General features: G+C 37.2%; 1 protein-coding gene across 2 annotated transcripts in view; it reads right to left on the minus strand.

The window, feature by feature from the left end:
• cpne5a (copine Va) overlaps window positions 1-13,296 on the minus strand; it is an 80,754-nt gene that overhangs the window by 58,972 nt on the left and 8,486 nt on the right. For both annotated transcript variants that reach the window (XM_055049666.1, XM_055049665.1), the window contains exons 2-3: window positions 5,072-5,112; window positions 4,177-4,223 (exon numbers count right to left, since the gene is read on the minus strand). In XM_055049666.1, coding sequence (XP_054905641.1) covers window positions 4,177-4,223; window positions 5,072-5,112 — 88 coding nt within the window. The remainder of the gene's footprint in view (window positions 1-4,176; window positions 4,224-5,071; window positions 5,113-13,296) is intronic.

The following is a 13,296-nucleotide window of genomic DNA, read 5'->3' on the forward strand; positions in this document are numbered from 1 at the left end:
GCAGCTGGATCACACTCCCGAATCTATTTTGATTTTTACATCCCTTAGATCATACTACTGGCTTGGAGTTCATCTATTTGCCTCCGTTTATCTCTGATGAAGTCACTAAAATACCTACTTCTGTCATTTGCGCTTATTTACCATTTTCCATTTCTGTGTTTTTCTGCGTCTGCTGTTTTCTCAAACACCCAGCTGGTCCCAGATGGCTGCTCACACTGAGGTTTTTTCCTGTTCAGAGCAAGCCCTTTCTTTCCTCTGCTGCCACAGGAAAATATTTCAATAAGACACAAGTTTTATATCTTACTACAAACAACAGTTTGGTTCGTTAAGATGAAAGGTTGTAGATAAAATCTTACATCCGTGACAATTTCTGATGAAAGAGGGTAACAATGCTTGAGACAGACACCTGTGAGAAGCAGTGCTTTGTTCTTGTCTTTAGCAGAAGCTGAAGCGAATGCTGACAGATTTTCCTCATAATGACACTGGATCCTCATGTCTTTCCTCCAATTTCTTATTTTTATCTGCCTTCTCTGGATCCAAACTAGGTCATAAAACTCTGCGTTAGATAATCAAAACAATCTTCTTCTTCACATCAAAGATTCAAACGATAAAGTTCAGCTCTTTAATCAGTTCAGTTCTTAATTTAGAAAAGAGCATTCAGGTTTGGAATAACCATTTCATGGTGTAGCATAGAAATGCTTATATTTATATTGTAGGTTTTAATTTATGTCAGACTTAATTTGTGTCATTTAGTTCATGAATGGTAAATAGTCACTGACTGGTACTAGACCAGATATTTTCTCTGCAAACATTAATGAGCTGTTAGACTTTCTGCTCCTCTATTATTGAGAAGATGTATTTCATTTTTCAGATCAAATTAATTGTAACTAATGTTGTGGGACTGATTTGATTTTGATAACCAATTAGGCTGGTGGTTTAGAAAACATTAAAGTCATTCAAATCGGCTAATAGATGTTGCTTTTACAGTTAGGATGAGTCAATTTGTTTGCAAACAAACCAATCATGTTAGAGCCCTTACCACCATGTTAGTTCATTTAGAGATACATTTAAAATACAGATCTGAAACTTCCCTCATTTGTGGAAATCTATTGCAGTAAACTTAATGAACCTGCTCCCTCATCCTCAGAGATTTAAGTGAGAAGAAATTGTTCGACTACATGTTCCAAACACATAATTTTAGTTTTCAACGGATTTATTTATTTTTATTTTTTATTATTTTGTTTTATTTTTATTTTTTTAGTAAAACAGGAACAATATTCCCGGTTATATGCAGCGAGCAAATGGGCATAAAATTAAAATTCATTTGGTTTCTTCCCAGCATAGGAGTCTTTAAACACATCACCCAAAAAGAAATGGCATAATAATCTATACCCTACAGAAAAAAATGTATGATACCATGATTTAATTAGGACACCTGCTGAAAAAACCTGCCGCTCTGCAAACATGTAAAACTGATTGATAGCGTCTTTTTCATATCCGCCGCATAGTGAATGAAGCTCCTTTTAGTAAAATTCAGATAAGAAAAAGAAAAGTATCTATTGGAGCTTGATGAGAAAAAGACCCAAAGAAACTGCAGTTCATCGTAAGACAAAAACTAAGGAACACTCACATTGGTTTTGTGCAATGAGGTTTAGGAAGAACTAAGAAGATCTTATATATTATGTGTATAATGTATTTTTTATTTGAGATTTAAATTCGTCATGAGCAGTGATGGCAACGCAATCTGCATTAAAAACAGGATATAGCAAACGGGATGCAAAATGTTGAGCAGCCTGAAGAAATCAGTTTTTTTCCAGCAGCAGAGCAGTTTGTGTCTAACAAAGCCATGAATCAGTCACAACTCTGTAGATTTATATACAATCTGATTTTTCTTTCCAAGATCACAAACGATGCTGTTTTGAAGATAAGTAAGACACATGACTCTTCATTTGGATGATGCCTTCAAAGAAGGGCTGATACCAACACCATTTACAAAAGAAACCAGTTTGATTTTCCACTGCCAGGAATTAATGCATCTCTACAGAAAATGTTTGTTCTCATTCTGTAATATTCAGAACGTCAGGCGAAGATCACAGTTTTGGGAGACAGTTTTATAAAACACATTGTGACATGAAGTACACCTGCAAACAAATGTTCTCATCTTCTTGGCCTAATTTATTAATGCTGTGAGTGGGAGCCAAGCCGCGGTTCAAACATTTATTTCTAATCAGACTTTTTGATTAAAGTCTTACATAATCTGAGAGATTTTGGTTATGGCTCTAAGAGAACTATTTATGTAGATTTAGCTGAAATATTCTTTGAACATGTAGTTCTGCTGTATGTTTTAATAAATGTCACTTCTTACTCTCTTCAGTCTTCAAAGGTTTGGTAAACTGAGTCGTATCTTATTCAGATGGTCATATTTGCTCTTTTCTTGTGATTTCAATCTTTAAGGTGATTCTGCTTCCATTATCCATTTACTATGTAGTCATTTTATTTTATATTGGCTTGACAAACTATTAAAACTTCCTAACTAATAATTAATGTTGACTTTAGCAACTTTTTGCTAAAAAGTTACTTTTATGCTTTGGTCCTCCAATTTAAGACTAACACTACCTTCTAGTTTGTTGAATAATGACATCACATTTTAGCGCTTTAAAATTTTAAGTTCATACCAGTTTGAATTTGGACATGGCACTAGCCTCGTTGTAAACAGATAGTCTAAGAATTAGTAATGAGCCACACAGTGCTGCTCTTACGTATTGATCTAAATAAAAGACTTTCTGTTCTTGGACCAATTCTGTTGATATAAATAACATTGTCTCTTCAATACACAGTTATAAATTCGATCTTTACGTTATTATGAAGGCTTCCTTCATTTTACCATTTGAAACCTGCAGCTGTTGTTTACTCCTTAAAACAACTCCTACTGTTCACAATCTCAGAAATGTTTTTATAAAATCAGAAAAATCTTTTTGCTGTTTTTTTTTGAGGTCACTCCAACAGAAAAAGTGTCAACATGATCAAAAATTGACCTTTAAAAACTGCGTTGACTCTTTGTAATCGAAACTGAGAAGGAAATGCAATTGTTTCTTTAGACATGAGTACAGCTTTTTGTTTTCCTTTGTTCTGAACTCCAGTGATGTCACTTGACCTTTGAACCCCTCGACGGTGTTTGCGTTTCTGCCTGCAGATGCATCACTAAAACCAGCTGTGGAGCACAGCAATGCACATTTCACCAAAGCACAAAAGCTCTGCATTATGACACACACTTTCCTGAAGTATTTCTGAACAATACACTCATTCTTTATAACTATCCAAGCTTCAAAAGTTGGCACACAGTTCAGAGATCAAGATGTTCAGCTATGATGCCTCTCACACATAGAGTATGTGGCAATAAACTTCAAAGTGATGTCATGACTTTTTTGTAGTATCAGATTTTAATCAGAAATCTTATTAATAAAACTGTCACTGTCATTGATTCTTATCTGTTTTTAATTTATTATTGTTGTAGCAGTTCCACTGAAGATGAAGGTTGTCCCTCAATGTAGAAACATATTAAGTCCACATCTACCTAAATAAGCTGTATCCAACGCCTCCAGCATCCCTTTGTAACTGTGTCACACCAGTTTGTACTTGTGTCGCCTCCATCCAGTGGTGTGAGTCAAAGAGAATTAGAATAACGAGAAGCATATTCTTAGTGATTTCTGCAAGCTGACTGTAATGTTCACAAAGAGCATTTGTTTTTCCCATCGCCAAAATGACAAAACAGAAGCAAGTTTGTCACAGATTTTCTGCACTTCCATCAACTTTGAGTGTGCGTAGTAATTTCCAAGGCTTCCTTCCCTCTGTTGTCTGACTGCAAACTCTGCTAGATTTATCGGTCTCTATGGTCTAATTACAGCCCTGGTTCAGACAGCCAGAGGGAAGGCCGACGCAGAGAAAAATCTTTGCAGATGCGTGTACCTGTCACCTTAATCAGTAGTTCAGACAGCCAGTCAAAAGCTAAGTCGGTGCTGACCGATGCACTAGTGCTTACAGGGTCAATCAATCACAAATGATTGGCACAGAATATTTACCTTGAGGAGGAGGAGCGGGGGCGACAGAGGGGTCGTGAACAGAAAACAGCCTGTCATGGAGAAGAAACGGGCTGATTGAGTCTTGTTGATCTCTTACCTCTCGCCACTGTTTAGACTCCACGCCCTGGGTGTACAACACAACCACTGAGATAAGCAGAGTGGGCAGAAACAGGAAGGGAAAGGCAGAGAGAGAGAAAACAGAGGAATTAATTGTCATTGAACAGTTTCGAAAATGCATTGCGAATTCACACAGTGTTTGTTTTTGCTCCTTCTCTGCTGACATCTATCATTAATTATCCTGCCACACCCTGACAGCATAATGAAGTAGCAGACTCGATGATTAATGTTGACTGACATCCACTTCTACGGGGGGAAAGAAAACCTCTCCAAAATAAGACTGAGAGGCCCTAGAGCACAATTTACTGTAAGCTATGCAATCAGAGAAACTGTGTCCTAATTGGTGGGATTCTTCTGATTTCGTCTTTTTGCTTCGTGATGAAGCTGGTGCAGGTGGAAGTGACGTGACCCGGCATAAAGCCTCAGGTTCAGCTGCAGGCGTGCACAAAAAATTGGGATGAGTGTGTTGTTTTTGTTTTTTTCTTCTTTTTTTTTCCCCAAGCTTATTTACACAAAGGGCTTATGAAAAATGGTTCCTCCATTTTCTAGTCAGTGGTAAAAAAAAAAATGTTTATGACATTTTCCAGTTTCTCTTCCCAAAAGATAGCCATTTGTATTCACGGCCCGCTGCTTATACCCTGCATGCATTATGGTACTTTAGCTCACAGCACAGAAAGGTTGTCACATTACTGTGCAAATGATATGCAGTTATTGAAGGGACACTTTCAAACAACAGAGTAAACCAGATGAGGCTTAAGCTCAGCAAAAATAAAGAGGAATGCAACGTAAAAGCAGAGGAGGCACCGATAAATTATTTCCCCCCCTAACATTTTCCACCTGAAGTGAAACAATAGTTGTTGCAAAAGAGAACTTACATGGGTCGGACTTGGAGAAAGTGTCTCTGTCCAAAAGATTCCTGCAAGAGAGGAAACAACACATAAATATATAAGGCTGCTAAAAGATGTAGGAAACCATATCTAAAAGAAAATGTTGAAAATAAATGATGGTAGTACTTTACAATAACACTTGGTTCACATAAACCACATCTCCCCTTGAGATTTCATATCCAAGTGTGCAGACCAATAAGCACATGAAAGCCCGGTGTTGGGACAGAGAGGACACCAAGCTGTGCACTACATACAAAACAGGCAGATGTGTAACAATGAAGGTGCTGTAAATTAGATTCTTCAAGTTGATCGTTCGCTTATGACCAAAATTCTCCAGCAATTTCAATTTTAAACTTCGAATATTTGGAAAATCCAACAAAACCTAATGAAAAGGCAGCCAAAGTGTTTGTTTTGAATGTTTTGTTTCTTCAGGCAAGTGTTAAAATGCAAATACAGAACGTAAGATAGTAAGTCAGAGCCTAGTGGGGTTTTGATCACTTACCCTCCTGCTCACTGTGTGACAGCAAGAGAAATAGCTAGATAAAATTAAAAACAATGCAAGAGGTAAATTTATTCTACAACAACTAAGCTACTGGCGATTTTGTTTAAAAAACACAGCAATTGTTTCTTCATCTGGGCTTACTTTCCACTCCAGTGAATATCAGGCATGTAATGAATGAACACTTTCATGATTGGTGTTTTCTGGTTTGGGGACATGATGTTAACACCACTCATTGTGATGTCATTTGATGCAACTGTATTCAGGAATGAAACCAAGAAGTACCCTGCATTTTGATATTTTACGCAGAAAAAGTGGCAATATTTTCCCTCAAGGTGATGACATAATCAATATGGTAATTGGAGTATAATGTGGGATATTATTCACCAATAAGTCAGGATTCTACAAATCCAGAAATTGAGGGTTGATGATGTCCTGCAACTTTTTTATGCATGCCTGGTCCAACATACCTGAATCCAATTGGATTCAGGTGAAGCCAAACTCTCCAGAATCCAGCTAATGACCTCATTATTTGACTCAGGTGTGTTGAAGCAGAAACGCGTCTAAAAATTGCAGCACACCGACACCAAGGACTGAATTTGAAGACCCCGCAACTTGTAGAATACCAACATAAATAAACTTTAAAAACTATTGTTGCAGAAAGCAACAATAGCCCAGTTAAGCAGTGCGTACATTGTGTGTGGGTGAGAAAGATGTGTTGCAGTTGTCCTCCGGTCAGAAGGGGGCGCTGCGTGCATCCTTTGGAGTGACTGAGACACCGTTTGGAAAGTTTGTGCGGCCTTATCATTGTAGAGCCGAAGCGGCGCCGCGTGTTTTATGTTATTCGCCCCTGTTACGGGCAAGTGGGTGAGTTAAACACGAAGACGAGGAAATTTATTTCCTGTATTTTCAAACTACGGTTATTTGTGTTTATAGTGTCCATCAGGAATGATGGACACTATAAACAAGAAATAGATCCTGTTAGAGCTAAGATAGATAGATAGATAGATAGATAGATAGATAGATAGATAGATAGATAGATAGATAGATAGATAGATAGATAGATAGATAGATAGATAGATAGATAGATAGATAGATAGATAGATAGATAGATAGATAGATAGATAGATAGATAGATAGATAGATAGATAGATAGATAGATAGATAGATAGATAGATAGATACACAGACAGACAGACAGACAGACAGACAGACAGACAGACAGACAGACAGACAGACAGACAGACAGACAGACAGACAGACAGACAGATAGACAGACAGATAGATAGATAGATAGATAGATAGATAGATAGATAGATAGATAGATAGATAGATAGATAGATAGATAGATAGATAGATAGATAGATAGATAGATAGATAGATAGATAGATAGATAGATAGATAGATAGATAGATAGATAGATAGATAGATAGATAGATAGATAGATATTTAAAGTCAAGTCTATGCTGGTGATTTATTATTTACAGACAAAATGTCTCACCAGATTAAGTTTTCAACTTCTCTGTTGGATTGCTCAACTGCATCAAACCTTGGGAGCAGCCCCATGATCTATTGGCTCTTGCCTCAAGGCAAAAAGCTGAAAAAAAAAACTTCCACAAAAACAACACAGAGATTGATCGCACTACACAAAGCAGTACAGTACACACTCAAAAAACAAAGCCTGCACTGTGCATCCATGGAAGCCAGAGACAATAAAGAATACTTTAAATGTTTTGAAAGCAGTCGGCAAAAAACAATCATAAAAAAAAGGTTCAAATAAAAGAGGCTTCTTCTCAAGACACGCTTGCTACCTACAATGAAAACAAAACTTTTTGAACTTACCTTTTGCAATATGTTCCACTTAATCCTCAGCTGTTCTGCCTAAAAAGGGTAACGATGGAACTACTCTTTTCTATGAAGAAAATTAATTTGGTGCTTGGTGGGCATAGAGTTATTTAATCGTGCTTAAAATACCAGATTGACATTTTAAATCTCCAATTGAAACTGTGATTCTTCTTCTGGCCTAATAAAATTAAATTAGGTAGCGAGTAACAGCTTCATGTTGCAGTAGACATGAACCAAATTGGTTCTGTATCTGTTGTAATTTTTCTTGTGATACCAGTACAACACACTTGGAAAACAAGCCCTGCACCATGCATCCATTACACTACATAATTAAACTAAAAAGTTTCTAATTAGTTTAATTATGTAGTGTCATTTTAGGAGCTGTTTATTTTTGCGTTTAACTATGAGCATTCATTCAATTTGAGGCATGCCAGATTTTATTATTTGGAAAAATAACATACTTTCTAATGTTTAAATTAACATGATAAAGCTGCATTTTCTGCTACAGCAGTGGTTTGACTATCACCCTGTAAATAGAGCACTCAGTCAGAACTCATGCCAGAGTATCTCACTGGAATAAACTTTGAATTTTTTTTTTTCTCAGTCACTTTGGATAAAAGCATCTACTAAATGTTTGAGAAGGAAATGGACATGCAGCCAGAGCCAACAGCAGCACCGTGGTGGAGCGCTTTAGTTTGTATAAATTTTATTCCTCCCTTCATTTTTTTGTCTCTTTTTAAATTGTTTTGTACATAGGTACCAGGGGGAAAAAATGTCATCCAATTAATAAGGCTATATTCTCATATAAAAGCATCCTGCAGGCAGAAGCTTCGCAGCATAAAACTGCTCGATAATCAATCATTTAATTTAACATTTTAACTAGAGACATTTCCCTCATGCTACAGTAATCTTGTTTCCATGTATAATAATGCAAAAGCACACACATATGAGTTTTGGTCCTGGTAATTGATTGTGAGCAGTGGGCAATAAATAAACTAAATGCACAGTAGCTGAAAAAAATAAAAAATCCCTGTCCCTTTAGGCGACGGCGGGATTTCAATGAATATAGATGAGAGTTTGGGACTGAATCCAAGTGTGTGTAATTTTGTATCCCTGGACATAAGATCTTCTGACTAACAGATCTACGAGAGACAGGACAGATGCAACATTGCTGGGGTGTTAGCTTCGGGCTGACCTGACAACAGTTGGAAAATTGTCAGAGTAATTATCAGTGGAGATCATAAAACTATCCGTGATTTAATGGCTTTCTGTGGCCACCTGTTTTTGTATGGTGTCCATTAGCTCTAAACAATTACCTTTCTCTTTAGCACATTTCCCAAAGCAGAGAGTGGATCACTTAAAAAGGAGGAGAGCAGGAAAACATGACATCCAATTAGACCTTCATGCACCTATGCATGGTCACATTCAACACCTTATTCCATGAAGCAATTATAAGTCGGCTCATTATGTAAAGCAGTACAAATTAAATCCAGCGTCTTGTTGCGCACATGGCCAGAGTGGCCATATTTGAGCCTCACTATTGGCATTAATCTGCTCTCACTAAAGCAAGGCTGAATATTTCAAAACGTTAACTACTCCCTCTGAGGAATCCCCAGCGGAATAAGAAAAGATCATTATCCTCAAAGCTACACAAGAAGTTTGTTGATGGAGAATGAGGTTCATTGAAAGTAGGACAAACATAATTAGATTCAGTAGCTTCTCATTCCCAACGCATTTCATTGACAAGACTTCTTTCAGACCATGCCACTCTTGGCATTAGCAGGACAACCTTACTTCAGATATCCTAATGAAAATAGTAATGTTTTCTATTACTCCAAAATTGTACGGTGTTTGCTAAAACCGCCGAAACTCTCCAATTAACTTGTGCACTCGATGTGTAGTAGCTCTCTGTATAATTGCTTGTTGAATAAACAAATACTTAAAATTAATTTCACTTGAGTCAAAAAAAAAAAAACAATATACTTTTAATGAATTCCTTGATCAGCTTGATTAGCTCTGCATGCTTCAGCTGAAGGCCACTGGACTTCTATGGTCCTCGACGCCATTTGAAAGGCTTGTTTAATTGTAGTAGATGGATGAAGAGTTTAACGCTTAAAGCACCCTTCACACTGTTGGCACCTCTGTTGAAAATGTGCCAAAAGGCTAAAATTAAACCCACCTTAAATTACTGTTAGAGATTAATTTACTGTGGAAAATTTGCTGCAGTGAGCTCTGAAGTATTTTTTTTTTTACCTCCTTTCCCTTCCTCCCGTTTCCAGTGGGAAATCAAACTTGACCCCGTTTGCCAGTTAAAGTGGATTTATTTTATTTTTTTATTGCTTTCACTGCAGACCTGAGACAGTCTACAGTCAGAGCAATAAAAAACTGGAAGACTTTCAAGTTTGATGTTATGCTGGTTTTACTACACCATATTGCAAGCACTCATCCATAATCCTATGAACTTAAGTGTCATCTTAATCATTTCCCTTTTGATCCTTTAGGTTTTGTATGGTTTCAACCACATTTAACATTTGTAGGTTGTTTTTGGAAATTTTTGACAAATTGTCCAGAATTACATTTGTGAGGTCAAACACTAATGTTGGATAAGAAGCCCTGGCTCACAGTCTTGACTATGATTTTTACCAAAGGTGTCTAATTCAGGTCAGGGCTCTGTTAGTTCATCTTCACCAAACTTTCTCATCTATGTCTTTATTGACTTTGCCTTGTGCTCTGCAGCCCAGTCATGTTGGATGAGGAAGGCGCCATCTCCAAACTGTTAAATATCTCCTGGCATCTGCTGAACCCTGATTCATCTACTGGATCGCCAGACAAAGAGCCTTGATTTATCGCTCCAGAGAAAATGTCATCGCTATTTTAGAGTTCAGTAGAGACATGCCATACACCGCTGCATCCAAAACTTTGTTGATGCCACACTTGCATGCATCTCTCCTTCCACAGTAGCTAATTTCATAAAGCTTTCTGTTGCTCACTTTGTTGTAGCTGTCGACTCTGCAGAAAGTTGGCAACTTTTGTGCAACATCTGCTGACCCTGCTCTATTGTTTTACACTGCTTCCCACATTGTGGCTTTATCACTGTCTTTCCCAATGTCTTCCTCTTTATTATGATGCCACAGTGAGCTGTGGTATCAAAATGCTGAAATCTAGTAGTGAGGAAATTTTACAACCACACTTATGCAAAGGAAGCAAACAATCATCCTGAGCACTAAATGTTTAGAAAATGTTTTTGAAAGTACTCTGCACACCAACGTGATGGATTTGACAGGCCTGTGGCTAGAAAAGACTGTCGGGAATTTAAATAGGTTTATTGATATTTTTGTCAAGATGTGTTTGAATAAAAGAAACTTTCATTCTAAAAAGAACTACTGATGCTTCCTATAAAAATCCTAACATAAAGTTATTTTTAAAAATTTATTTGCAAAAAAGGGACATTAAAAAATGCAAAGAATGACTGAAACTGATGTAAAAATGTTGATTTCATCAAAGTCTTGCAGTCATCTCAGAAAGTGAGAAATTACTAATAGGAAAAAATTCCTTTCATGCTCTAATCTTATTTTAAAAATGTTTTAGTTACATTTAATTTATAGGAATTTATTCTAATTTATTCTATTAGTTTTTGTTAATAAAAACAATAAAACCATTGAGGTTTTTGCTCCACAAAATGTTTGGGCTCAAATCAAAAGTTGGACTTCAAAACAAAACAATGCTGCAGGAATAAAAAAATCAATATAATTAACTATTGTTTACAAATAATATCCACTTTAAATAATGGCTCCTGTATTGGCTGTTGTGGAAACCTATAAAGCATCCTACAGCTAAATTAAGAAAGCGTTATTTGAAAATAAGTAATAGAAAATAAGTGAGTCCTCTTCAGTCTTATCTATAAATTCTTGCAGGCTTTTCTAACTGCATCAAGACTGGCGAAAAAAAACAACTGGGGTATGTTTTTTTGACATCAACTGCGATGGAATCAAATAATTGGAAATACATTCACCCTCTTAAACAAAGAGAACAAATTACTTCTCCTTAAGAGAGTGACAGTAAATGCTGCTTTATATGGCTTTTCAATTACACTCACTATTATTGCAGGATGCTTTATTTCCATTCAAACCTGATTGGTTTTTAAATGGTAGCAAGAAGAAGAAAATGAAATTGGTGGTTTGAGGACGACTCAGACTCTTCACTTACTCTCCTGCCTTAAGGACGTCTTTGCTTTCAATGACGACACACATTGTCTATCCATTCAAGCTTCACAGGGTCAATAGGTCAACCTTTTGTCTTATGTACCCCAAAGGAGTCTTTAGAGGTCAATGTTCAAAAAAAGCAAAGAGTGGCTGTATGAGGTCTTGGGGAATCTGGCCAACCCCTTTAGAAGTAATAAAAATCCCATTAACAGTCAGAAACTTCCGGTTTTTCACATGGGAACTCTGAAAACCTACAGATATCTGCGACACATAACGCAGACAGCCTTGTGAGTTGTTGTAAGAAGCATCACCTCTGAGATTAAAGCTAATATATCAGGGGAACATCTGATAAACTGATGTATGGCCGTGTTTGATGACTGGAAATCATTTCTGGTTGTTTTATGTCCCCAATTCCCACAATTGTGTCATGTCTGAATTCAGATTAATGCTGTATTTTTATGAAGGACAAAATTGGAGCCTTCATCAAATTTCAAACCCGTGCTGCCCCTTTCAATTAGCAGAACACCAATAACTTTCACTGGGAAGGAGCCAGGTGTCTTATTCTACTTCTCCGTCTGTTAAATTATTCAGGTTTAACCAGGGATCTCTGTATGCTTGCGATTCCTGCAGCAGAGGGCTCCCAGGGCAGCCATCTCAACGGCAGTGACAGAAACTCCGTCATAAACCTGCTGCTCTGCTAGTTATAATAAATGAGTATGCACATACACTGTGACTTCTCAGTTCCAGACTGGGTTTTGGTGTGGAACTCATGTCTGACCCAAGAATAATATTACTGCTAATTACATGGTGACAGGTCTGGGTTTGTGGAGAGAAAGCTGAAGGAAAAGCGCTCTGGCTTGATATGGGTGTTATAACCCTGGTGCGGCACTCTGCACACTCTTCTTTGCATTCAAAGCAATTTCCTCTCGTCTTTTAGTTCCCTCTGAACAAACGACGGTACATTATGTGACCAATCATGATACCAATAATGCACAACATATTTTTGACATATTTGAAACATTTTTCATGTGCTAAATTGTGCTAAATATGAAAGCAGCTTTGTTTTTTAACCATATAGCTGATAGTTCATATTTGAAACTAACAAAAGTTAGATTTTCCCATTATGTGTGAAGCCATCAGAGACATACTTTAATTCAAATCTCTTTCCAGGTGCACATCATCTCTTAAAGCGTTTGTTTCCGACGGAGCCTTGATGAATTCATGTCATTTTTAATGTGTGAATACTTTTAAACAGTCACTAAAGGAGGAACCATATATGGCTAACATTTTTCCTTCCAATAAAAAGGTACAACCAGCTAGTTGTGGCTTTAAAACAGAAGGGAGCTTCCAACACGGCTTTCATGTGGTTTAGCCTTTAATGGAGACGCCGCATGAAGTGTGAAACTCGAGTTTTCCTCACCAGCTGGATGCTGCATAGAGTAATGCAGCTGTGCCCTTCCCCACCAGCTGGAAAAGGGCTGCTGTCTTTTTCCTTCACTTACAAGTTCGATGATTTGGGCTGTTTGGAAATATTTCAAGCTGTGAGAGTTTGAAAACTTAAAGAGGTAAATCAACCCAACTCACAGGGATAGCACTGCTTTAAAGCTAAGGCTGGCATGCTCTGAGAGTCATGTCTTTAGAGCAGCTTGAAGGCAGACCGGACAACCA

The sequence above is a fragment of the Poeciliopsis prolifica genome, unplaced genomic scaffold (genome assembly GCF_027474105.1).
Source record: "Poeciliopsis prolifica strain line A6 unplaced genomic scaffold, Auburn_PproV2 SCAFFOLD029, whole genome shotgun sequence".
Lineage (NCBI taxonomy): Eukaryota > Metazoa > Chordata > Actinopteri > Cyprinodontiformes > Poeciliidae > Poeciliopsis > Poeciliopsis prolifica.